Below are 25,397 nucleotides of genomic sequence, written 5' to 3'. Positions count from 1 at the left end.
TTCCAAAAAACTTCACTAAAAATAACTCGTTTATAAATCCTTTATTTCAATAAGCTATTTTACATGAGAACTAATTATTTACATTTTTCATATATCATCCGGATCTTATATTTATATGGATAAGTTTAAGTTTGATAAATTGACAAACTTACTTCATGTTTTTATTGTAAATTACATAATGAAATATTTATTTTTCTATATTTTATATAAATTTACATAAATAGAATAATTAATATGTGGACAAACTTACCTCTTTTGAGGTGGCATTTTTGTCTAAAAAACATTATAGATTTTTTTTAACTTACCTTTTTTGAGGTGGCATTTTTGTCTAAAAAAAACATTATAGATTTTGGAAAAAAAAAGAAAAAAAAACCATAATTCCAACCATAATTTATTGATGAGAATTTCAACCATATAATTTCAACCATAATTTATTGATGAGAATTTCAACCATATAATTTTGACTTAGATATATTTTATTTTATTCAAAATAAATAAATAAATAAATAAATTATAAACTCATTAAAATATTTATATTTATTAACTTATTAATATAAACTCATTAAAATATTTATATTTATTAACTTATTCTATATTAATAAGATTAAATTTAAATATGAAATTCATTAATATTAATTTATTATTTAAATATTGAAAAATACAAAACGAAGGCCTAAGACCAAAAAAACCCTCACATGATCGTGAACAAAAGTATATCCCATAATTCTTTGTTTGTCGTAAAAACTTCAACGATAAAACTTCCCAAATTAATTCACTGTATATTTTAAAACTTTCTACCTTTAATTCGCTTCATATTTTTAAAATTTAATTATCATATCTATATTCCAAAAAAACTGAAGACCACAAACTATTTTAACTCTATACCACAAACTACTTTCTCATCACTAATATTAATTTAGTATTAAAAAAAACATTGATTATCCAAGAAAAAACTAATCACATGATCTTTTAACCGAACCCAATGTGGAAACTAACATTTCCAAAAAATTGGTTGAGTAAATCACACGGTTTTACATTGAGGTTGAGGGTCAAACATTTATTGTTGCTCTCTCAATTTTCTTAGACTTAAAAGTACTGTAAATTCAAGTGATCCAACGGTTACAAGGGTCAAAGAAGAGATCCCGTCCGTCCGTAATTTGAGGTAAACAAACCTTCTATAACGACCACGAAGGGATTGTAAAGTTGAAGAAGTTACCAAGTGGGGCAAGGAGCCATCCAAGCGGTCAAAAGAAGACCAGGGGACGGAGGACAACTAACGGAATACACGGCGACACTAACGGTAGTTCGAGGACTTTAGCCATCGTTAAACGGAGTGCCGTTTTTGAGGGACGGCGAAAGAGTTCTATCTCCCACAGGGACAACGATGTACGTATACCCAATGTGGCGCCAATGAAATACGTACATGTATACACATATACGGTATACATATAAGAATAGGAAGTTGGATATTTTCCGCCGGTTTTCTTCTTTCAGTTCTGTGCTTCCTTCACGTTCAGTCTTCGAATATTCTGCCGGGCACTGCGTTGCTCGCTTCGTTCAACATCGCTATCAACGATCTTCTCATGGAGAAAAGGAGAAGCAAATAAAGAAATAATTAAGCGATTTGCGGTTTGTGATGGCGTTGGATGCGAGGCGAGGAGAGGGGAAAAGTGTGTGTAAAACTCGGAAGCCCAGCCTGCATTGATTGAAGTTTGAACCCGCGACCTTCGCTCAGTTGCGGTGTTATGATTATGATAATGATGATGACAGCAGCGGCAGCAGATGAGGAAAAGCAGAGCGAACGTGGGACAGCACAGCCATGGACACAGCCACGCTAGGCCCAACTGTACGTTTTCAACTTTTAAAGGGGCAAGATAAGAGAGCCTCTAGTGTCTCTGTAGCGAGCAGAAGACGAAGATCGGTAGTTTGAATCGGGATTAGAATGGAAAATAATAATAATAGTAGTGTTATTTCTTCTTCGTCTGAAGAAGAAGCCTTTGAGAGGCACAGTGAAGAGTGCGGGAGCTCAAATTTGAGTGCTGACATCAGCGGCGGCGATGGCAGCAGCAGCTGCGGGTCGCTGAGCTTGAGCTGTAGCCGTGGAGAGACGCCAAGTTATCATGGAGACGCAAGAGGAGAGTGTGTTGCGAGCACCTCAAATGGATCGTCACCCTTGGGATGGCCCATCCAAAGGTCTGCTACCTGTAATTCTCGGCTTTCCAGGGTTCCTTTATCTTCGACTGGAGGCCGGGACACGGTCATATGGGAGGACAGAAAGGAGAAGAAGCTTGAGACCGATCTGTCAGGTATTGTCGAGTACTTTCCTTCATTTGAACAAAAATAGCGATTGTTCTTCTGAAACTTCTTTCTTCAAATTTTGGTTTTATGAAGATTTGACTTTCTTTCTTCAAATTTTGGTTTTATAAAGATTTTGGTTTTATTTCTTTCTTCAAATACTCTCTTTATTTCTTCAAATTTCATCTTTCTTTGACATATACTGGTGGATGACTTGCGCTGATACTCATTTAAATTTTGTTCCTGGTTTTGGGCGTATTAATGTTTTTGTTTGTACTCTGTGATCTGAAAACGCCATTGTGGTATGTCAAAAGAAACGGAAGCTTTTCGGATTTACAATAATACCTTTTGTCAAATTTTATTAAATCAAAGTTTGCGAATCTGACTTTTTTTTCGCTTTTCTATAGATAACTATAGAGGTCTTACATTAACGTTTCTTTGTTCTTTGTTCGGTCTTGTAGCTTTTCCCCCTTTGTGCCCTCTAATTTTTGCATTTCATGACTGTAATGTGGACAATTAAAAGAACCGAGGCTTCTACAAAATTTGACCATTTTCCTTCTCTATCCTCGGTAATTTGTTGTGATCGAGGAAGGCAGCGCTCTGTGGCTGTTATTGTTCATTGTTTCTCTGCTTGCATTTCATAGAAGGTTCACTGCTACTACTCTGTTCTGCATTTATTGCTAGGTTCACTGCTACTTCTCTGTTCTGCATTTATTGCTAGGTTCACTGTTACTTCTATGTTCTGCATTTATTGCTAGGTTCACTGCTACTTCTCTATTCTGCATTTATTGCTTTGTTTTTAATCAGATGTGATATGTTTATTCAACGAAAATGGAGGCTTCTCCTGAAACTTGAAAATTCTTAATTGTTTTAACTCTCTGAAGTTGCTTCAATGGAGAAGCATGAAAGGGTTTACAACATTCCTTCCGCACTATGCTCTGTATATTTTTAATAGAATATTGTATCACTTGCATATCTATAATCTTGGTTTGGAATCGTAAGTTTTTTTTCCTTTGTACACCTTAATTATTGAATTTCTGAAATCTAATGTGTGGGTAGAAGCCAATCAAAAAGCTTTCATTTTTAGGCTGTACAATTGCCTCAAATGGTAAAGAAAATTGAAAATTAGACCACATTTTTGTTACATGGTGGTTAAATATTAATGGGTATTTAATTTTTGTTCACCAGTAATTTTTTTCTCTTGTATCCCAGAAATTTATAGTTTTCATAATGTAATATAAGTTTTAGCAATGAGAAAAAACGGTCTATGGATATCATAGCTTCTGCTTTGTTGTAAAAGCTTCTTTATTTTTAAGCCATTTCGTCCTTATTCTCAGTTTTTTAAAATCGCCTGAAAATGGGGAAACGAGAGGACTCCTTCTACGTGATTCTTTTTCTCTGTTTTTCTTTCTGGGTTTTACAAGTTTCGTCCAATTGGCAAAAGAAGTATCTTTAAATGTTTTGTCTTCCTTGTTGGTTGCCTCCATCTTGTACAATTTAATAGATTGTATAAAGTTAATGGATTGCATAAATTATAAAGTTTCAGGTGTAGCATGAGTAACTCTTTCTTGGTGCCTCTATTGCAGAAATTGATATGATGAAAGAAAGATTTGCAAAGCTATTACTAGGTGAAGATATGTCGGGCGGTGGAAAAGGTGTCTGCAGCGCACTTGCCATATCTAATGCTATTACAAATCTCTCAGGTATATCTGTCTTTCAAAAGTTGAACCTATTCTCTTAAATTTGTAGGCCTCTTTTGTGAGTCTGGACAAGACTTACATCTAGAGTTTAAAGGCCATTATTTGGCTAATGCACCATAAATAATTATCTCCAGAATATATCCTAAGCTATAAAGATTTGATGCCAAATCTTACTGAGGTTTTCAAAGATATCCAAAAACATCATATAGGGCTGTTTTTGTGCTACTGCACAGAAACCCTAATTATGCACATGTAAAAATGTGTCAATCAGATAAAGAAGGCCAAAACCTTGCCATGTGATCTGATTTTCTTTAAACATCTAATTCTATTGTGCATATTGACAGATGTCCTAGCCACAGGTTTAGGCATGATTATATAATGGATAATAAGTGAGTAGTCACTTCCAGAAACATATATTTCATATAAATAAACCACTTCCAGAAACATATATTTCATATAAATAAACTACTGTTCTGTACTACAGTGACATGCAGCTTTCTGATTATTGTAATATAGTACTTGCCCGTAGCCCACTTGAAAAATTTCCTCCTCCCTGTATAATTTTCGGAAGTTCATTTTACTTCCCTCAAGTAACAAATCTTGAATCATCCATTTGCAGCTTCTGTTTTTGGGGAGCTTTGGAGGTTGGAACCGCTGGCTTCACAGAAGAAAGCAATGTGGAACAGAGAAATGCAATGGCTGCTTTCTGTCAGTGATTCGATTGTTGAACTCATACCCACTTGGCAAGAACTTCCACAAGGTGGAAGTTTAGAGGTATAAGTTTGGCCATTGCCTTTCAAGAATTTAACCGTTGAGTCTGTTTCAAGTGTGCAAAATGTGCACCAATGAAGTCAATATATTCCTAATTTTTTACATTAACTATTTCAGGTCATGGTCAGCAGGCCTCGGTCAGATTTATACATCAACCTTCCAGCCTTGAAGAAGCTGGATGCTATGCTGCTGGTATGGTTGACCAACATTTGTAGCAGAGATTTGGTTCATTAAAAGTTTGTTGGGTTGTTATGTTGGTCTCCAATTAATTAATAGAACGTTTTACTGTGTTTCGTAGCTGCTAAATTCTATGGTTGCTATTCTGTAAAACATTTTTGGATTTAAAGTTTAGACTTTTTCATGAATTATTCTTTCCTTTATTCTGCTTTCTCAGCTTAGATCAACCTTTTCCAGGAAACATTGGATAGTTTCAGTGATACCGAATTTTGGTATGTGGACCGAGGAATTTTGTTGGGAGATGTAAATGATGATGGCTATGTTCCTTCAGGTCGCCTTCTCAGCGTCAAGAAGATAAATGGTGGTTTCCTACTCCCAAAGTCCCTACAAATGGTTTGTCTAGTGGTGCAAGGAAGCAGTTACAACATCATCGAGAATGTACCAACCAGATCCTTAAGGCATCGATGGCAATCAACAACCAAATCTTGTCAGAGATGGAGATTCCTTACAGTTATTTAGAATCTCTTCCAAAGGTATGCTCTTTTTAAAGCTAATCAAGTATACAGTTTTCTTGTAGATGCCTAGACATCCACTGATCAATTCTTTTTTCCTGTAATATTGCAGAACGGAAAAGACAGCCTTGGGGATATCATTTACCGCTACATAACAGCAGAACAATTTTCTCCAGATTGTCTTCTAGACTGCCTAGACTTGTCATCTGAACATCACACCTTAGATATTGCAAATCGCGTTGAAACTACAATGCACATATGGAAGCAAAAACTTCATTCAAAACACACACATGGAAAAGCTAGCAAACCTAACTCCAAGTCTTCCTGGGGCAAGATGAAAGACTTTGTAGGAGATGCGGAAAGGAGAGAACTTCTTGCTGGCCGAGCAGAAAGTCTTCTATTAGCCTTGAAGCAGAGGTTTCCTGGCTTGCCACAGACCATTTTGGACATGAACAAGATCCAATACAATAAGGTAATCAGCCCCATTAGAACTGTAGTTTTGAAAATACAGGATTCTTCATAGTCGCTTTTTGTCATTTAACTGTGCTGTGAAAATGAACACAATGAGATATTAGGCAAATAAAATATCGATGTAAAACGGTGAATATTAGTTTTGCATGGGCTGCATAGTAATACAGGCTGTAAACAGGTTTAATGGACTTTTTAAGGCATTTGTATGTATATCATTCTTCTAAAAACCTGTTAGCAATTTGAGGGTTTCTTCAAGTTCTGTACAAACTCTTTACCACAATCAGTTTGCTTGCAGGATGTTGGCCAATCAATTTTGGAAAGCTATTCAAGGGTGCTGGAGAGTTTGGCATTTAACATCATTGCTCGGATCGATGATCTTATCTTTGTGGATGATATGGCCAAAAAGGCTGCTGCCCAACAAAATTCCTCCATTCTTGCTGGATCTGGCCGGGGTGTGATTCCTGCTAATAAAAAAGTTTCTACGCCATTTTCACTTCATTTAACTTCCAGCCCTCCATATTCAACTCCTTTTGCCACTCCCACACCACAATCAAGTCCAGGGAGGGGACCTATTTCCCCTTTTAATGGTCGCAGAGCTAGTGATGTCCAAGACTATTTCTCTCATAGCAGACGGCTACACCAGTTTCCCGGCGGTGAGAAGAAAGTTGGAGATACCAACCCCAATTCTAATGAGCTTGTAAGGATCAGGAAATCTGTTTTGGCAGAATTAGGCAGGGCCTTGTCCTACAATGAAAATCAAGGAAGTAGGAGATACTTAACGACCCCACGCAGCCCATAACTGATAATGGATTTGGTTATTTGGGGTGCTGGAACGGCGAACTTGACTGCTGTAAAATAGATTCTTGAGGCATATTCTTCTGTATAGTGGCAAGCAAGAGTATGGACAATGTAGGCTTTTAACTTTCAAGATTGTATAGATTTGGTGAATCAATTTCCTCTTCATACAGTGGGTGCAGTTTGAGCAAACTGTACATTCTCTTTGATAGGGAGTGATATTTACTCCCCGTAAAGTTTCCACTAATGCAGTTACTGGGCATTCAAATGATAGAATTGCGCATTACAAGGTCATGCAGCACCATGCTGCAAGTGACTGTATTCTTTGTATATTTGTTTCGGATTGGACCCCTGGATTTTTAACCGAATTCATTCATTGAGAATTTATGTTCCCTGTGATTTTATATACCAAAGGAAATTGGCGGGCATAAATGTTATGATCGCAATGATATTTTCATTGGCATGGTTTGATTTTCAATATTTGTGCTTCACTGTGTTTCTCAGTGTAATTTAGCTCATTTCTGGAATGCTCTTCAGATTTCTGAAAGGCAACATATCCATATCCCCTTCTAACAATTTAATGACATGGAAACTATACATTCCAACTATGGAATTGGGATAAGTAGAGTATCACATGACGATATGGAATATTGAACAAATCAATAACAATATAAATATACATATGGAATTTTTCTAAAGTGGATTTGTTGGTACAATCTCTCATTAGATTTTATTTGACTGGCATAGGAGTCAATCTAGACTATACAGAATTAACATCTACAACATTAACATAACGCATTTGCAAGGTAAGAATGCAAGGAAATTCTTAAGTGGATTTGGTACTGTCGGTCATTATCTTTTATTTGACTGGCATAGGAGTCAATATGATGTATGCCGCATTAACCTAATGCGTTACTTCGCTGGCAATTGGAGTCAAATTTGTCATTTTAATATAATAGTTAATATAAAATATAGGGAATAATAATATTCTTTTCTTTTCCATTTACCCTTATATAGGTAGTTATAATAATATTCTATTTTTTCCACCCTTATATAGGTAGTTATAATAATATTCTGTTTTTTTTCCAGTTGTCTGATATAGGTACTTGTCTCCGAAGGGTGTAGTTGATAATCTCTCTGTAAAATATCAATGATCCTCGTCAGAGATTATTATTTAAATATAAAATAAAAATTTCTTTGAACACTTTCATTAGGATGCTGATATCATTGAAAAGTGCATAGTGCATGGCAAAGAATCTAATTTCAATTAATAAAAAGAGTAAGATCTGGCGCTTGTGAATTCATATTGGTATAAGTATATGATTAGACATACATTATGTTAATTTTAAAAATTAATAGTTATAAAGTAATAATGGTTACAAATAAAATGTTTTATATTTAAAAAAGAAATTTCACTTTTTATTGTACAGTGAATTAAAAATATATTATTTTAATGGCGTTAACATGGTATATATGAGCTTAGTCATATAAATCAAATGTTGTATGATATTGCTCTATTAAAAAAATATAGCAAGTAATTTTAACAACCAATTATTATAGAGTTAACTTTCTTTTTTTGATAAGACACAAATATTTGTAACTGAGATATATGAAATAATGGGCTCTAAATAACATAGGTAATTGGCAATGATAAAATATAATATTCAAAGTTATTATAATAATTTACTTAATACGAGTTAAACATGTAACTTATGGGAAATGAATCTAGGTGAAGAGGAAAACAAACATTCCTACAAACCATCTGAAATAAACTCAATTAAACTCAATTAACAAAGATTAAAAATAATACTTGCAATTTACATCATATTTATAATAAAATAGAGACAAACTTTAAACATGAAACAATGTGAAAAAATATAACTCTCAAACCCACAAATTTGCTCCTATACTTAACATACATCATAAAAACATCCAACTTTCTACAAAACTTAAATGGAAAATTGACTATACAAAAATTGAATAATTAATATATGTAAACTAAAAATAACACATATCTATATTTTTTTAACCCATACTTATAAAAACATAAACATAAAGATTGACTAATTATAATAACAAGTGAATCAATGTTCCCCTTTCATGCCAATGATATAGATTTCAAAACCTTGCTCATCTTTTTTCCGAATATATTTTATATTCAAAAAATTATTATCAACATCAACACGGAAACACTTTTAATATAATGGTTCAAATTTTTAATATAATATCTATATTAAATATTAAAATAAATAAAATATAGCAAACAAAAAATATTTGAAAATAAACTATAAAAATATTGAATATAATATTTATATCAAATATTAAAATAAATATAATATAATATAAAAAATAAACTATGGATCACAAATAAATAAGATGGTAAACGCAACAACAAATGTGATTGTTCTGAGGAGAGGTCGCAACCTTCTAACTCCATCCATTACCGCTCGTCACCGTCTAGATGATGCAGAAATCCGCATAGGCGATTAACCCTATGGGGCGAAGCCCTCATACACTCGCTCTCCAAGCCTTATGGAATCTCGATGGTAATGCTGGAAATAAGTAGTGTCTCCGAGTTGACAGGTCTGCTTTTGTAAAACCACATCCAAAGATATATGGGGACTCTAGATCTAGATCTACTTCACCTTTTTGCAGATATCGACTCCTCAGTGGTATATTAACACTCTCGTTGGTCGGATCTGGAGTTATTCACATTGATTCATGACGCCTTGCATAGATCACCCTACCACCTCCTAGATCTAGTGTTCCAAGTTGAAGATTGGCCTCCGATTTGGTTAGGCCTCCTAGTTCTAGAGTTCCAAGTTGAAGATCGGCCTCTGATTTGGCTAGATCCATATTCCTCCCTCCTGTTTCGAGTGGTTCCACAACAATCTATTTTCTCTTAGGACGACTGTAATGGGGGGCTTTCCTTGATGGATCATGCATATAAGGGCTCTAATAATTTTTTTGATTTTGCTCTAGTTGATGATCTGCGTGATTATCATGATTAGGAGACAGATATGAGAACCAAAAAATCTTTTCAATTTTTTATTAAAACCCCAAATGGGAAATCAATTTTTTTCTAGGTTTGGGTGATGAAAACTTGACTAAACTGAGAGGGGTGGGGGGGGGTGTGAATCAGTGTAGTATATTAATGGACATTATTTTTTTTTTCCTTAATCTCATTAATTGAAACATTGCATGAGCAACTTAACAAATAATGGCCAACATATTGAATATATGAATAACAAGTAATAAGCTAATCAAAACATCACATCAACACATGATAACAACTGTTGACACCTAATCCTTGTGATTGGGTGAATTTATGTAAATAAATAAATTAGAAATATGAACAGTCATCGGGAGATGGACTGAACAGTCTCTCCCTCATGTATATAATGAAGACCTACCTTGTGGAATAAGATACGAATCAGTTTTTGCTTTGTGGAGTTACTGCCTAGCCTGACATGGTATCAGAGCTAAGTTCCCAAAATAGTTGTAACTCCCTTCTGCCTACTGCTCTCTGTCCTTTGCCCCTTTGGAGTTTGCCTACTGAGCTATTTGTCCACTGTGCTCTCTGTCCTCTCTGTCCTCTCTGTCTACTGCGCAGTCTATCTACTCTTCTTTCTGCCTAAATTCAGAAAGCGTTGAGAGAGGGAAGGCTTCAGCACTGGAATAGACTGAAGAAGTTTCGGTGGAATATTGTCATGCTGCGTTGAACAGTTGATTTGTGCGCTGCTCCTGTTTTGTAAGAAACGCGTGTTAGAAAATTATATATTACGGAGCAATGGAACACATAAAATATTGCAGAAATATAAACACAGAGAAGCATAAAACAAGAAAGACACAGATATACGTGGTTCACCCAGTTTGGGCTACGTCCACCCCGAACAGCCAGTCCTTCCTTTCTATTATCCAGCAAAATGAAGAGACACAACCTACAACAAATCCGCTGTAATATCCTCTGTTTTCTCTCACAGTCTCACCTCTCAGTTTCTTGCTCACATAATACACATCTATATCTCAGCCTCCAATACAATTCCCTCATACAAAGAGAGGGGTTGCCTTCTAGGGCAAAAAACCCTAAACTAAACATAAGTTCTACCGTCAGATCATCTGCCTAATGAACGGCCCAGATTGACTAGAAATTACTATACTTTTACAAGGCAATTTTACATTTGTTTTTAGCTTCGGGGGCGCTACCCCCGAGCCCCCGCCGGGGGACCGCAGGCCCCCGGACCACCCAGCCGGGGGGGTTGGCCCCCCCGAACCCCCGCGGGGGGGGAAAAGTCCCCCCCGCACCCCCCCGCGTGGAGGGGTGTACAAACTTCCTGGGGTATACATCCGGCTGAAACAAAGACCTCTGAACAATCATGCTCCACACATAACAACGCGGGTATTCTAAATTTGTACGCTGCTCCTGTTTTGTAAGAAACGCTGGTCTGAAGTTTATTTTGGCATATAACCATGCGTTGAATTGTTACGCTGCTCAGACTTTACTGTCTGTTGGAATAACCTCGGCCTTCAGAACCTTATCAAAATTTTTAGATGCTTGCCAAGCTCGCAGGACTGATGAGTTGAGATCAACAGCGTGATGATACGCAGTTTGAGCATGATTGTATTGGTTCCAGCGGCATGCCGTCCATTGCCTTGGCTCTTCATCTTGTATATATACCACGCGACCTCATTTGTAACAGCGCTCAGCCTTACCATTGCAGCAAGCCTAGGAACTTCATCCTGTATATATACTCTTGGAATCAAAGCTAACGACAAAGAACACTTAGGTGGTGTGAGATCAATAGGCTTCTTCAACAACTAGCTAGAGATCTTTAGCCGAGGAGCGGGGTTAATGTAAGGAATTACTTTCTGTCTCTTCATCAAACAAAACCAGCGGTTCTCATTTGCTTCGCCCATTCTCACCACCAACTCATCCATCCACTACCTTCCCTCGCTCACAATACGCATTTGTGTCGCCCCCATTTCATAGTTTTTGTCATTTTCACATAATTTTTTTGTGACATTCATTTGTAAATCATAGAACGACCACTGAGATTGCCACCGATGTCGCAAAGGATGTAGCAAAAGATATCGCATACAACGTTGTGCTTTATGTAGATTTATGTATTTGACATATAAATGAACAGGGCGAGTATGAGTTTTTGTGTATGCGTTATTTCCTCTATTCATATGATCTGTTCCTTCGTGGGTTGTCATCTTATTCTATCGATAAGCCTTTCTTGGTGCTCACTTTTCCAAATTCAATTATATTCTATCCAAATGAATGTAAATTGACATTTGAGTTTGTTGTCCAGTCACATCAGAAGTATATTTTTTAAGAGTAAAAGTTTTGCAGCAGAATTTTTTTTTGCTACAGTATGCATTCAATCATATCCATGGTGGGAATAGTTCTCACTGGCAAGGAGAACTATCCTGAATGGTCTCGGATGATAAAACACACCCTCATTTTCAATGAGTTGTGGAAAGGAGTGTGTGTCAGAGACGAAGACAATGAACCAGTACAACCTACCTCAGACAAAGAGCTCGTCATTTGGAAAAACAAGAACAACAAAGCTTATGCATTAATCGCAGCATCTGCAAATGAAGAGGTGAGTTGCCATATTTCGTCATATTCAACTGCCTTTGAAGCCTTACAAAAGCTGAAAGAACTCTATGACTCACATTCTGCACTTGAAGTTGTTCAACTCATGATTAAACTCTTCACTCTTGAATTGAAAAATAATGATCCTCTTGCTCTTGCATCTAAAGTAAAGTCTATAATGCATGATATCAAATCCAGTAAAGTTGAATTGGATATTCCTCTTATCACTTTTCTCAAGGCACTTTATCCTACTTACTCCAATTATCCTGAGTCATTGCAAGAAAATGGAAATCTCAAAGATATAACCTTTGACTCTCTTGTGAAAAAGTTTGCTGAAAGAGAGAAAGCTTTTGGAAAGAAGACAACTCTTGAATCTTCTGAGGAGGCTGTGTGCCTTGCTCATAAAGAAAAACATCTTGCTCAAGATTCTACAAGAGGAAGAGGTGGACGAAGAGGAAGAGGAAGATATTTCAGAGGTAGGGGGGGCAGACATTCTCAAGGAGAAAAGGCAGATTTGCACTGCATACGCTGCAAAAGAAATGGATCACATGATGCCTCTACATGCAAGCTACCATGGGACAAAATTGAGCAAAAAAGAAACCAACAGAAAGGTAAAACTGATGATACAAACAAAGGTAAAGCACCTGAATCCGCTCACTATGTTGTGGCACAATGTAACATTGGAGTAAATGAAGATTTATTTAATGCTTCACTTGCTTCTTGGAAAAATGATTAGTTGCTTGATTCAGGAGCAACCTGCCACATGACTCATAGAAAAGATTTTTTTGAAGATTTCACTGACAATGTTGATGGAGTAGTATACTTTGCAGATCAATCAAAAATCAAGCCATCAAGGCTTGGCACAATCAGGCTTAAACTGCCTGGTCTTCCAGACTTTCTTCTGGATCATGTTCTATATCTCCCACAGCTCAAGAGAAACTTGCTGTCCTTGGTCCACATCCACCAGCAAGGTCACTCCATTCATATATTTGATGGCAAGCTTGAGGTAAGAAAAGCATCTAACCACTCACTTGTCATGAGGGGAATAGAAGAAGAAAGGCTTATCAAGCTGCAAGGAACCTCTGCTCATGCACAACATTTCTCATACAATTCTCATTATGAAGAAGGTACACTTCCATCAAGTTTATTATGGCATGCTAGATTTGGACATTTGAACTATGACAGTCTCTGCTTGTTGAAGAAAAATGGTGTTGCTGGTTTGCCTACAGTTCCTAGGAAACTTAAGCAATGTGATGCTTGCATTCTAGGAAAGCATAGCAAACAGTCTTTTCATGATTCACATTCAAGAGCACATAGGAAACTTGAACTCATTCATTTAGATTTATGTGGTCCAATCCCTGTTCCTTCTGCAAATGGAAATAAATATATCATGACATTTATTGATGACTACACCAGAATGTGTTGGGTTTATTTATTGAAGAACAAATTTGATGCTTTTCAAACATTCAAGAATTTTCATAAATGGATTGAAAATGATGCACAATCTCATATTGGGTCTATTCGCACTGATAACGGAAAAGAATACACATCAAATGAATTTGAAAACTATCTTCGCCAACATGGGATCAAACATCAAACAACTGTGCCTTATAATCCCCAACAGAATGGTGTAGCTGAAAGAATGAATAGGACAATCTTGAATATGGTACGATCCATGCTCTTTTTAAAAAATGTAAAGATAATGTTTTGGGCTGATGCTGTTCTATGTGCTGCATATATAAAGAATAGATGTCCATCTAATGCTATAAGAAACAAGACTCCATATGAAATGTGGTATGGACATGTTACTTCGATAAAGCATCTCAGGGTCTTTGGTTCCACCTGTTATGCCTTGATACCAAAGGTACATAGAAACAAGCTTGGTGCTAGAAGTCGCAAGTGTATCTTTCTGGGGTATTCAAACACCTCCAAAGCATACCGTCTCTATGATGAAGTAAATAAAAAGTTTGTTGTATTTAGAGATGTAATTTTTCTTGAATCATCCAAAACTAACAATGTTGTTGAGCGGCAACTTGATCCCTTGGATAGATTCGCAAAAGCAAAATCATTTCAAGAATTTGATAATCAGATTCCACGTCTTGAAGGGGGGATTCCTATGCTAGATCAACATGTGGAATCTTCTTCTGAAGAACACTCTCCTTTGCATGAAACTCCAACAATGGATGATGTTTTAAGTGATGTAATTGATAGAATTGAGAGACTCAATCTTGATTCAGTCCTAACTCAATCAACGGAGCAGCCTGGACCATCTAAAAAAGGTCCCCCAAAATGGGTGACAAAGACACTTGAAAGTGTTCATCCTGATGAAGTTGGAAAGACAGGAAATAGAAATTCAAACCAGCAAAATGGAGGTGATGTAGATGACTCTAATTCGCCTGTTGATATGGATGTTTCTTTTGATTGTGAATTGAACTTGTCTACAGATTTTGAACCAACTTCCTTCAAAGAAGCTGCTTCTCATGATGAATGGAAAGAAGCAATGCAAAAGGAGTATGATGCCTTCATAAAGAACGACACTTGGAAGCTAGTTGATCCTCCATTAGGAACCAAACCAATTGGCTGCAAGTGGGTCTACAAGAACAAGTATAAAGCTGATGGCTCACTTGACAAGCACAAAGCTAGGCTTGTGGCAAAAGATTTTGCATAGAAGGAAGGGGTCGATTATGAGGAAACTTTTTCCCCCACAGCGAAATGGGCTGCCATCCGGACACTCTTTGCACTAGCAGCTCAGAACAGTTGGAAAGTCCATCAAATGGATGTAAAAACGGCTTTCTTGAATGGAGATCTAAAAGAGAATGTTTTTATGTCCCAGCCTGAAGGATTTGCTGTGAAAGGACATGAACATAAAGTATGCAAACTAGTGAAGTCCTTGTATGGCCTCAAATAAGCACCACGAGCCTGGTATGAAAAATTAACTGAGCATCTTCTGAAACTAAATTTCAAATATTATGATCTTGATAATGCAACTTTATTTGTCAAGAAAGTTGGCAAAACAATTGTATATCTTGTGGTATATGTAGATGATCTTTTGATGATAGGGAACAATGAAAGCTACATTGCATCCATAAAGAAGGAATTGGGGAAATGTTTTGAAATGACTGATTTGGGCTATGTTCATTACTATCTTGGCATTGAAGTAACCCAAGATCCAAAGTCCATATTTCTTTCTCAAAAGAAATACATTGGAGATCTATTGAACAGGTTTGGCATGATAGAGTGCAATCCTCTTACTACTCCAATGGAACAAAACTTAAAGCTCACATCTATTGAAGGAAAAGAATTTGAGGATGCAACAAAGTATAGACAGCTTATAGGAAGTCTCAACTACCTAACTACTACCAGATCAGAGATTTCGTTTGCTGTTGGAATCCTCTCCGGGTTTATGCAAAAGCCTTGTGAGGGACATTGGTCTGCTGCAAAAAGAGTTCTAAGGTACTTGAAGGGAACTCAAGACTTTGGAATCAAGTATACACAGGTGGATTACTTTAGCTTGATTGGATACTCTGATTCAGACTTCGATGGAGACAAAGAAACTGGGGTATCTACTTCAGGATATGCTATGAGTCTTGGATCAGGAGCTGTCTCCTGGAGATCATGCAAACAATCAGTTCCAGCAGATTCCACAACAGAAGCAGAATATGTGGCAGCCACTGAAGCAACAAAAGAAATTGTGTGGCTCAGGAAAATTCTTGAAGATTTGCAGGTAAAACAAGTACAATCAACTCCACTCATGATTGACAATACCTCTACAATAAAGTTGGCCAAGAACCCAAAGTTCCATGATCGAACGAAGCACATCAATACTAAATATCATCTGATTCGACATCATGTTGAGGCCAAAACAATCCATCTCCGTCATTGTTCCACAAATGAGCAAATTCCAGATATCTTCACCAAAGCGCTTGGAAGAGAAAAGCTTGAACGATTCAAAATGATGCTTGGACTCACCAACATCCCTTCAGATTAAGGGGGGGAATGTTGACACCTAATCCTTGTGATTGGGTGAATTTATGTAAATAAATAAATTAGAAATATGAACAGTCATCGAGAGATGAACTGAACAGTCTCTTCCTTATGTATATAATGAAGACCTACCTTGTGGAATAAGATACGAATCAATTTTTGCTTTGTGGAGTTACTACCTGGCCTGACAACAACACATATTGACACTAGGTATATGTGAAAACCCATAAAGAGAGAACCAAAATTTTATTATTGTTGTGATGCAAAGGAAAGCTCCCACTCCTTATTAAATCTTATTTTCTATAGGCTCCAACCTAGAGGAGGCTGCTACCTCAATTTTCTGCAAGCTGCAACATGCAAGGAAGCTCGAACTCCCATATGTTTTCTGTAGGCTACAACCCATAGGAGGCTCCTACCTCAACTAGCTCCAACTGGATATTTATCAAGCCACAACTTGAAAGGAGACTGCCATCCCCTAATGAAAACAAGAAATAACAATGTGCCGATTTACTTGCTCATAAATTCTACATATTCGTTTATGCATCTTCGTCCCTTCAAATCTGCTTCACATCAACTTCATAAGTGCCAGGTAACTAATGCATAATAGCTCAATCAACGCCCTCACATTCTCCCATTCTCTAACATCTTCAATGCCTTCCAAAATAACATATTTTATAAAGATAGTTTGTTGGATATTTGTATCCCACATAGGAATATGAAGTGAATAGATTTGACTCTTTGCCTTCCACTCTTTCATTTCCAAACTTTTCATATCTTGGATATTAGGACACAAATAAATAATCCATCCAATATTAATTTCAGCCACATGTAATTATTAAATGCATCAACTTAATGCCAACAACAAATATCAATATTTATCATTAATGCATCACAACAATCTTTGCAACATCTTTTCCTTTGCCTTGGAGTCTTGCCTTTGCATTACAACAATTAAGCTTAATCAACAATTTCACATCACAAATTCTTCATTAAATAACCCATGCAACATTATCTAAGCATCAAGTCATCAACATGCCATCAAGGTATTTGTTGCTCCTTTGTCCCTTGCTCTGCTGCTCCTTTGCTTGTTCCTGTGCTGCTCCTTTGCCATCAATGACAATATTGCCAACAATCTCCCCCTTTGGCATTGATGGCAACACATTAGTCCTCCCCCTTTTGTCCTCAAACATATTTCTCTTTTTTTCCCATAACCTCTGCTTACCTCCCCCTTTGACATCAATGACAAGGGGTTGTAGATGTCTTGTAACATGTAAAAGAGCCATCAGTGTAGCTATCGTCATTGCTTTAAGGCTTTGAAACCTGCAATGTATTTTTCTGCATCATTGATTGAATGCTACTCCAGATGGCTTATTAGAGCTCCTCCATATTGAATGAATGCTGCTCCAAAGTGAACGTTTCTCTATATGACATATAAACATTGTAAGAGTGGTGCAAAATATTGTTGTGAGAACACTCTGAAAGCAAGAATACTGTTGAGAGAACACTTTGTAAGGAAAACATGGTATGCATGAGAACTGTATGATGATTTAAACCAATAATTCAGATTTTCTTGCAGTCTTGAGTACCAACAAAAAGGCTTCAATGAAAGCCTCAACCCCCTAAACAATATTCTTGAATGTGTGTTTGAGATGTTGTCTTGTAGCAACTTCAAAAGTTTGGGTCCCGAAGACAATCTATCTATTTTCAAGTGTTTTTAACATTGTCCTTAACTTGAGCGATAGTATAATCATTATGTCCTTTTATTAGAAATGTACATGAGTGGGGATTCCTAATAATTTCCACAAAAACAAATATTGTACTTCCCCTAGGGCATACTCATATACAAGCCCAACCCATCTAAGAACATTAGGAGTCATATCATCAACAAAATTGATAGCTCACCAATCTCTCCATATTCCACCTCTTCTTACGTGTATGCAAATTTGGAACATCAAACAACAATGCCTAAATGCGTGAAGCATCCAGCGAATGCCACAATGTGGTTGAAGGAGCTGCCCAGTTTCTGCTTAGCTATTAATCCTTTGGATTTCTTCTTTCAAAATGTAGACATTGCCCACACTTTTGTGCTCTTAGCTAGAACATAACAATTCTGCATTGCATGGATGTGAATATACGCCTTTGAATTTCACTAAATTAACCTGTCATCACTGGATAATAACAACCAAAAGAAAATCTCCATTATGTACACCAATGAATCTAGTCATTTTCTGAGAATAAACATCCAAAAATAAATAAAAATATTGGCTGCAGGAACATAATGAACTTCAGAACGGTACAACTCAACCTAAAGATAAATTGATATTGTCATCTTCATCTGACTCCTGATTATCATGCGGAATGAAATTCACCACTACAAAACTTCCCAAAATTGCAAGCACCCTTCCAGCTTTGGTCTCTCTTATCCTCTCTGCAACAGAAAACCAATTAGAAGAGGTACCAGCTTCATCTTCGTGGGATGCAGCTTTTGAAGTACCTTCAAACGACATTTTCAGATATCTTCAAATGGTATTCCAGGATGCCCTTGACCCCCCAAGTACTTTAAAATATACCTCCTTGGCTGACCTTGAACATCAAAGTTGATGGAAGAAAGAGGCCTCCCAACCACATACACGTGCCACACACATATATAATACAATCCGTCTGTCCATTGTCTTTGAATCCTACCCAAGAGTTCAACCTGTAATATATCCCCAATATATAATACTGGTCTTGAAAGCTTGAACGATTGTAATACATCCTTCTGCAACATTGGGTACCCTTGAGAGATATATGTCCAGACATAGTCTTCATAGGGCAATCTATCAGACACCATGGACCCATCCAATACATAACTTTTGATTCTCAGTGATGAGCTAGAATAACCAAACCAAAAACAAACTGCACCTAATGAATTTATAGGATTTCCCCTCTGAAAGTAAGCTTGGAATGGACAGAATTTAACTTCGTGCACAACAGACAAATTCTTGTGCAACCTGTAAGTCAATATCTCAGAGACATCTTTATCGTTTTCTTCTTTACTTGACCAATAATATGGCATGCCATTTTCTTCATTCAATGGACACAATGTCCAGATGATGCTTTCACGTGGATAGTTATCAGTGTTGGAAGCACAAATAGGCTCACATATGCAACTTTTCTCCACTGGTGGTCCAATAAGTTCATAAGCCAGATTGACATAGACTCTATGTTCCATATTCAAAATTTTCCAAGCTAAATCTTTACTTGAGCTTGGTCCTCTAGAAATGCACATTTTATCCTTTTCCATCACAGAATTAAACCTGGATACTTCTGGATAGATTCTGATGCAGAGGTCTTTAAAGCATCTACTTTCAACTACAAAACGGTGGCAGGAACGAGAAATTGTAGTAAGGTGAGCAATATCTATAGGCTCATCCAGGTATCTGAATATTCGGCCTGCCAAGCTCAAGTCCAGGCGATCTAACAGACTTGGGGTATCTTCATCCGCGGATGAAACAAAATTCTCTGCAATCTCCATGGTGACGAACAAACAGACTCAGAAAACAACCACTCTCACCAACATAACATGATGCAACATTTAAGGCTTTAAAGAAAAAGATATATGCCAGTGTTTTCTTGAGGTGTGGATAAATGATAATTTTTGGGTCATTCTCGTGGAATGAAAGCACGTCTTCTTGCATGGGAACTTCAACTACTTTGAATTCATCATATAACATTGTTGATATATATTGACAATATTAATGTCAAGTCTACATCCAAGTATATTTTTGGTGCAGAAGTATTCACTACTTCTTCACATCATATGTATACATCCACAATGCATCCATGCCCTGATCCTTCACGAGATCCTTGCTTCTGAACAGATCCGGTATCGGACTACACGAACTGAAGAACAACATTGCCATATTTTTCCCATCTCTGGAAGCTCTAATGGCCACATTTGCAAAGACGAGATGAATTTGCATGCACAAAACATCTCTCGACCAACCCTGCTCAGGCTTCCTGCAGGGCAGCCTGGTAACCACAATATCGAACTTGGTCTCATTGCTGATCTGGGGTAGGGGCATAGTCGGGAAGACAGGGGTACTGTACTATTCTTCTTCATCGATCCACTCGAGGAGAAACTCGGTCCATGCCATGCCCTCATCCACCCTTTCAAAATTTATTACCATGGGTTCTCCCAAAGCTTCCCATTGCTATGCTTCTGCCTCTTCAAAATTCACCAACGCGATCTTCATGCCCTGCGTGATGTTTTTCACAGATCCTATCATGGAATTCAGCCTACGCCAATTGATAACACGATTTTGCTGGTTCCTTTTTTTCTGCCCTATTCGATCTCTACTGTCAACAATGGCTGGAAAGGCACCAATGTGAACCTTCTCATTTTCATTCCCTCATTTCGAACCATAAATGTGTGCTACCAAGTCCTAATGCCCCTATTAGTGATGGATAGCTGGATGGAGTCGATTCGACGAATGATGTTTCCAACGCCAATATTCACAAGAAATATCCAACGGTGACAAATAAAACTCCACGACTGTTGTAGTTTTATTCAACACTAATTTTTCAATGTAACATTGCTCCTTCAATCACACTGATCCAACCCAATTTATCCAACATTGCTACCTTAACGTTGCGAGGGCACAAAAATCTAATATCAACTTAGTGTTGTATAAATCCCATCAAAGTGTAGAAATTTACAGGGTAAGTTCCTCAGACAGAACACCAAAAGGACACCACTCACAACCAAATCGCAGATCAATACACCAGTATTTTGACGTGGTTAAAACCCTCAAAGAGGGAAACAGTCCACGGCCTGAGCCAACGCGGCCACTTCAGGCAATTTATTAATAAAAGAATGAGAATTTACATATGTTTCTCTCATACACGGATTACCCTACAAATGACCCTCCATGCGCTTTAAATAGAATTCATGGACCAATCGGGTGTCAAGCCACGGATCAAGTGTCGGTAATACCGATGAGAGAATGAACCGTCGGATCACTACATATTGTGACCGTCGGATGGTAAGTTACAAAATGTACAACGGTAAAGAAACACACTTTACCTAACTCTATACCTAACTCTACACTAGACCAAGTTGTACTTAACTATTTTCTATGTGTCGGAATATCCTAACATCCCCCCTTAAGAACAACTTGGGATAGGATTGAAGGATTTACAAATATGACACAATAGGAGAAGGAAGGAGGCACTATAGCCTATCCCCCCTTAGTGACAACTTCCTGAACTCCAACCAGAAATCGAAGTTTAGTGAACTTCGCCTCTGTGAGAGCCTTTGTAAAGATGTCTGCCACTTGATTATCTGTTGAACAATATTGCACTTCAAGAATATGGTCATGAATGAGCTTTCTGATGAAGTGCATGTGCAGTTCAATGTGTTTGTTGCGCTGATGTTGGACTGGATCTTTGCATAGCTGAATGGCACTTTGATTATCACACCAAAGTGTAGTCGGATGCTGCTGCTGAAAGCCAAACTCTGACAGGATCTGACGAAGCCACAAGGCTTCCTTACTAGCTTCTACGGCACCATGGTACTCTGCTTCTGCTAATGAAAGAGAAATGGCAGCTTGTTTCTTACAAGCCCATGTAATAGGTCCTGAACCAAGAGTGAACACATAACCGGCAGTAGACTTCCGATCATCAGGGTCACCAGCCCAATCGGAATCAGTGAAACCAACCAATAGAGGAGCTGCTTCGGCACTGTAATGAATCCCAAACTGAACTGTACCTCGAACATAACGAAGTATTCTTTTAGCTGCTTTCCAATGACTTTCACGGCGGTTTTGCATGAACCGAGCAACAAGGCCAACAACAAAGGAAAGGTTAGGACGAGTATGGGTTAGATACAAAAGTTTTCCTACAAGTTGACGGTATAAGGTAGCATCAACTTCAGGAGAATTACAAGTGACTGAAAGTTTGACTCCAGACTGAAAGGGAGAAGGGGCTGGCTTACAGTCTTCCATGTGAAAATGACGTAGAATATCACAAGCATACTTGGACTGGGAAAGGGAAATACCCTCCTTGGATTGCAAGACTTGAAGACCGAGAAAATAGTGTAAGTGTCCTAAGTCTGTCATTTCAAATTTCCTTTTAAGGCTAGACTTCACATGGTTTATAAGGTTGGGATCACTACCAGTAAGCATAAGATCATCAACATAAAGAACAAGGATGATAAGAGAGTTGCCCACTTTCTTGGTGTAGACAGTATTGTCAGAATGACACCTAGAAAAGCCAGATTCTAAAAGAAAGCTATCCATTTTGGCATACCAAGCCCGAGGAGCTTGCTTGAGACCATAAAGGGATTTCTTAAGTCAACATACAAGGCTGGAGTCTGTTTGTAGGAAGCCAATGGGTTGTTCCATATAGATTTCTTCATGCAAGTCCCCATGCAAGAAGGCAGATTTAACATCCATCTGATGGACTTCCCATTTGAAAGAGGCAGCAAGAGAAAGAACAAGGCGGATAGAGTTCATTTTGGCAACAGGGGAGAAGGTTTCAGTGTAGTCAATGCCTTCAACCTGTGAAAAACCTTTAGCAACAAGACGAGCTTTATGTTTATCAACTTTCCCATTTGGTCCATACTTGGTTCTGTAAACCCATTTGCATCTAACAAGTTTTCGCCCCTTTGGTAGAGGAACAAGATCCCATGTATCATTTGCCAATAATGAATGATATTCTTCATTCATAGCTGCTTCCAAATCTGGATGGCCTGAAGCTTCTGCAAAGGTGTCAGGATCATAATTTACTGGAGCTTGAGCCAGTAAAGAAGAGGCTCTCTCGAACTAAGAACGTGTGCGTCGCTGATCTGTAGGATCACCGGCAAGATCACCTGCTGCATCTCGAGTAGCACGAACCCATTTTGGAAGCTCAGGAGCTGAAGGAGGATCCTGAGATGGTGGGGAAGGATTGTCATCCTCACTTTCATCATCTGAAGAAGAAATGTTTTCAAAGGTAGAAGAGATAGGGAGAGGTGGCACAATCGCCGAACTAGGCTCGCAGGCCGATATATTTTCATCAAATTTTACATCTCTTCTAATGATAACATTTTTGGACTTAAATGGAATAAGTCTATAGCCTTTGACATCTTCAGAATATCCAACAAAAGTACATTTTTCACTCTTAGGTTCTAAAGTTTTATGCTTTTCATCTGGAATATGGGCCCACGCTTCACTTCCAAAAACACGAAAGTGACTTACATTTGGTTTGATTGAGCTCCATGCTTCTTCTGGAGTGATATTCTTTAAAGCCTTAGTAGGAGTGCGATTTATTATGTAATTTGCACAGTTAATTGCTTCTGCCCAAAAACTAAGACCAAGTCCTTTAGATTGTAGCATACAATTAGCCATTTCCTTTAAGGTGCGATTCTTCCTTTCAGCTACACCATTTTGTTGTGGAGTATATGGAACAATATGTTGCATTTGAATTCCATTCTCAGTGCAATAGTTGATGAATGTGTTTTTAACATATTCTCCGCCATTATCAGATCTTAACTTAAGAATTTGATGTCCAGATTGTTTTTCAACAAAGGCCTTGAAGGCCAAAAAAGTGTTAAATACTTCACTCTTGAGTTTTAAGAAGTATACCCAAGTGCGTCTGGAGAAATCATCAATGAAAGTTAAGAAATACTTGCAGCCAAAGAATGACACAACTGGAAGTGGACCACATAAATCACTATGCACAAGCTGTAAAGGGGCTGAGGCGTTCCAAGAGGCACGTTTTTCAAAACTGTCCCGATGATGTTTTCCGAGTACACATCCGGAACAAACACCATCTCTGCAAGATACCATAGGAAGACCTGTCACCATATTTTCTTCACATAGATGCTGAAGGGAGCGATAGTTTAAGTGACCAAATCGTTCATGCCAAAGTTTGCTCACTTCATCGTTATGAGCAACAAATACTGAGGGAAGATTTGATGACCCAAAGTTGTGAAACTTATACAACCTTGTAGAATCATCAGCAATGCCAGTAGCCAAAATCTGTTTAGGATCTCTTAAGTCCTTGATTACAACATCATGAGGTGAAAATTCAACGATTTTACCTTCACCTGAATGAGTTATCTGATATACAGATAGAAGGTTGCAGGATAAGGTTGGAACACATAATACATCATTAAACTGACCATTGTCTAGATGAACAGTTCCAGTCCCTACAACATTAAGAGATCTATCATCACCAACATATATATTTTTGGTGTTACAATCATTTAAAGAAGAAAACATGGCTTTGTTTTTGGCCATGTGATAAGAAGCTCCAGAATCAATGAACCACTCATGAGAATGAGAAGAAGAAGATACATTTAATGCATAGCTAGACCGAGATGCTTGACAACCACATGCAGAAAGTGCCATTCCTGAAGATGAAGTTGAAGTTGAAGATTGCCCCAAATGGATGTTATGCTTCTTCATTGCTGCTTCCAAGGCTTCCATCTTCTTAAAGCATTTTGATTCTAAGTGGCCATCTCGATTACAAAAATTGCAATGTCTATCAGTCTTCTTCCCTTTGTTTTTATTTGTCTTATCATTTTGTTGAAATGATTTTTCATTTTGGCGCTGAAATTGCTTAGGACCCTTGTTTGGTTTAGGACCATTCTTTTTAGGATATGACTTCTTAGAATTCTTTGAATTTGGTTGCTGCTGGGCGGCTAACGCTTTCTTGGAAGAGTTTCCAAGATTAAGAAGACCAAGGTGTAAGAGTTTTTCTTGTTCTCTTATTAAAGAATCACAAAAAGAGTCAAAGGAAGGGGGCTTGTAGTCTGTTCCTTGAGAAATGAAGGCTTCTCTTGTAGAATGGAAGGTGGAAACAAACACAGAGTAGGCTGGTCCCAACTTTGTAAGAATGGAATAGATAAGGTTACTATCTTCTTTCTTAACTTTAACACCTTCCAAAAGATATCTAAGGGTCTTGAACTTGGACAAGAAATCTTCAATGCAAGAAAAATTATTAGGGTCCAATGTAAGCAACTCATTTTCAAGTTGATGGGCTCTAATTTCATTTTTAATTCCAAAAACTTTATTGATTTGTTTCATTGCTTCATCAGGAGTATCAATTTCTGCAATATGGAAT

General features: G+C 37.5%; 1 protein-coding gene and 1 pseudogene across 1 annotated transcript; one reads left to right on the top strand and one right to left on the bottom strand.

Moving 5' to 3' along the window:
• The first annotated feature begins 1,495 nt into the window (after nucleotides 1–1,495).
• On the top strand, nucleotides 1,496–7,173 carry LOC149179738 (rop guanine nucleotide exchange factor 1-like). Its single transcript, XM_089415782.1, is given in 8 exon segments — nucleotides 1,496–2,306; nucleotides 3,882–3,998; nucleotides 4,615–4,769; nucleotides 4,884–4,958; nucleotides 5,181–5,279; nucleotides 5,282–5,476; nucleotides 5,568–5,927; nucleotides 6,222–7,173. Coding segments are annotated over 8 exon segments (1,869 nt in total). The 5' UTR covers nucleotides 1,496–1,942; the 3' UTR covers nucleotides 6,726–7,173.
• An 11,434-nt stretch (nucleotides 7,174–18,607) lies between these two features.
• LOC149179737 (F-box protein At4g00755-like) lies at nucleotides 18,608–19,824 on the bottom strand (annotated as a pseudogene).
• Between the last annotated feature and the right edge of the window lie 5,573 nt (nucleotides 19,825–25,397).

Source organism: Pinus tabuliformis, chromosome 3_2 (genome assembly GCF_031772625.1).
Source record: "Pinus tabuliformis cultivar Carrire ecotype Pingquan chromosome 3_2, CPIR1, whole genome shotgun sequence".
Lineage (NCBI taxonomy): Eukaryota > Viridiplantae > Streptophyta > Pinopsida > Pinales > Pinaceae > Pinus > Pinus tabuliformis.
This window is presented reverse-complemented; position numbering and strand designations above follow the sequence as displayed.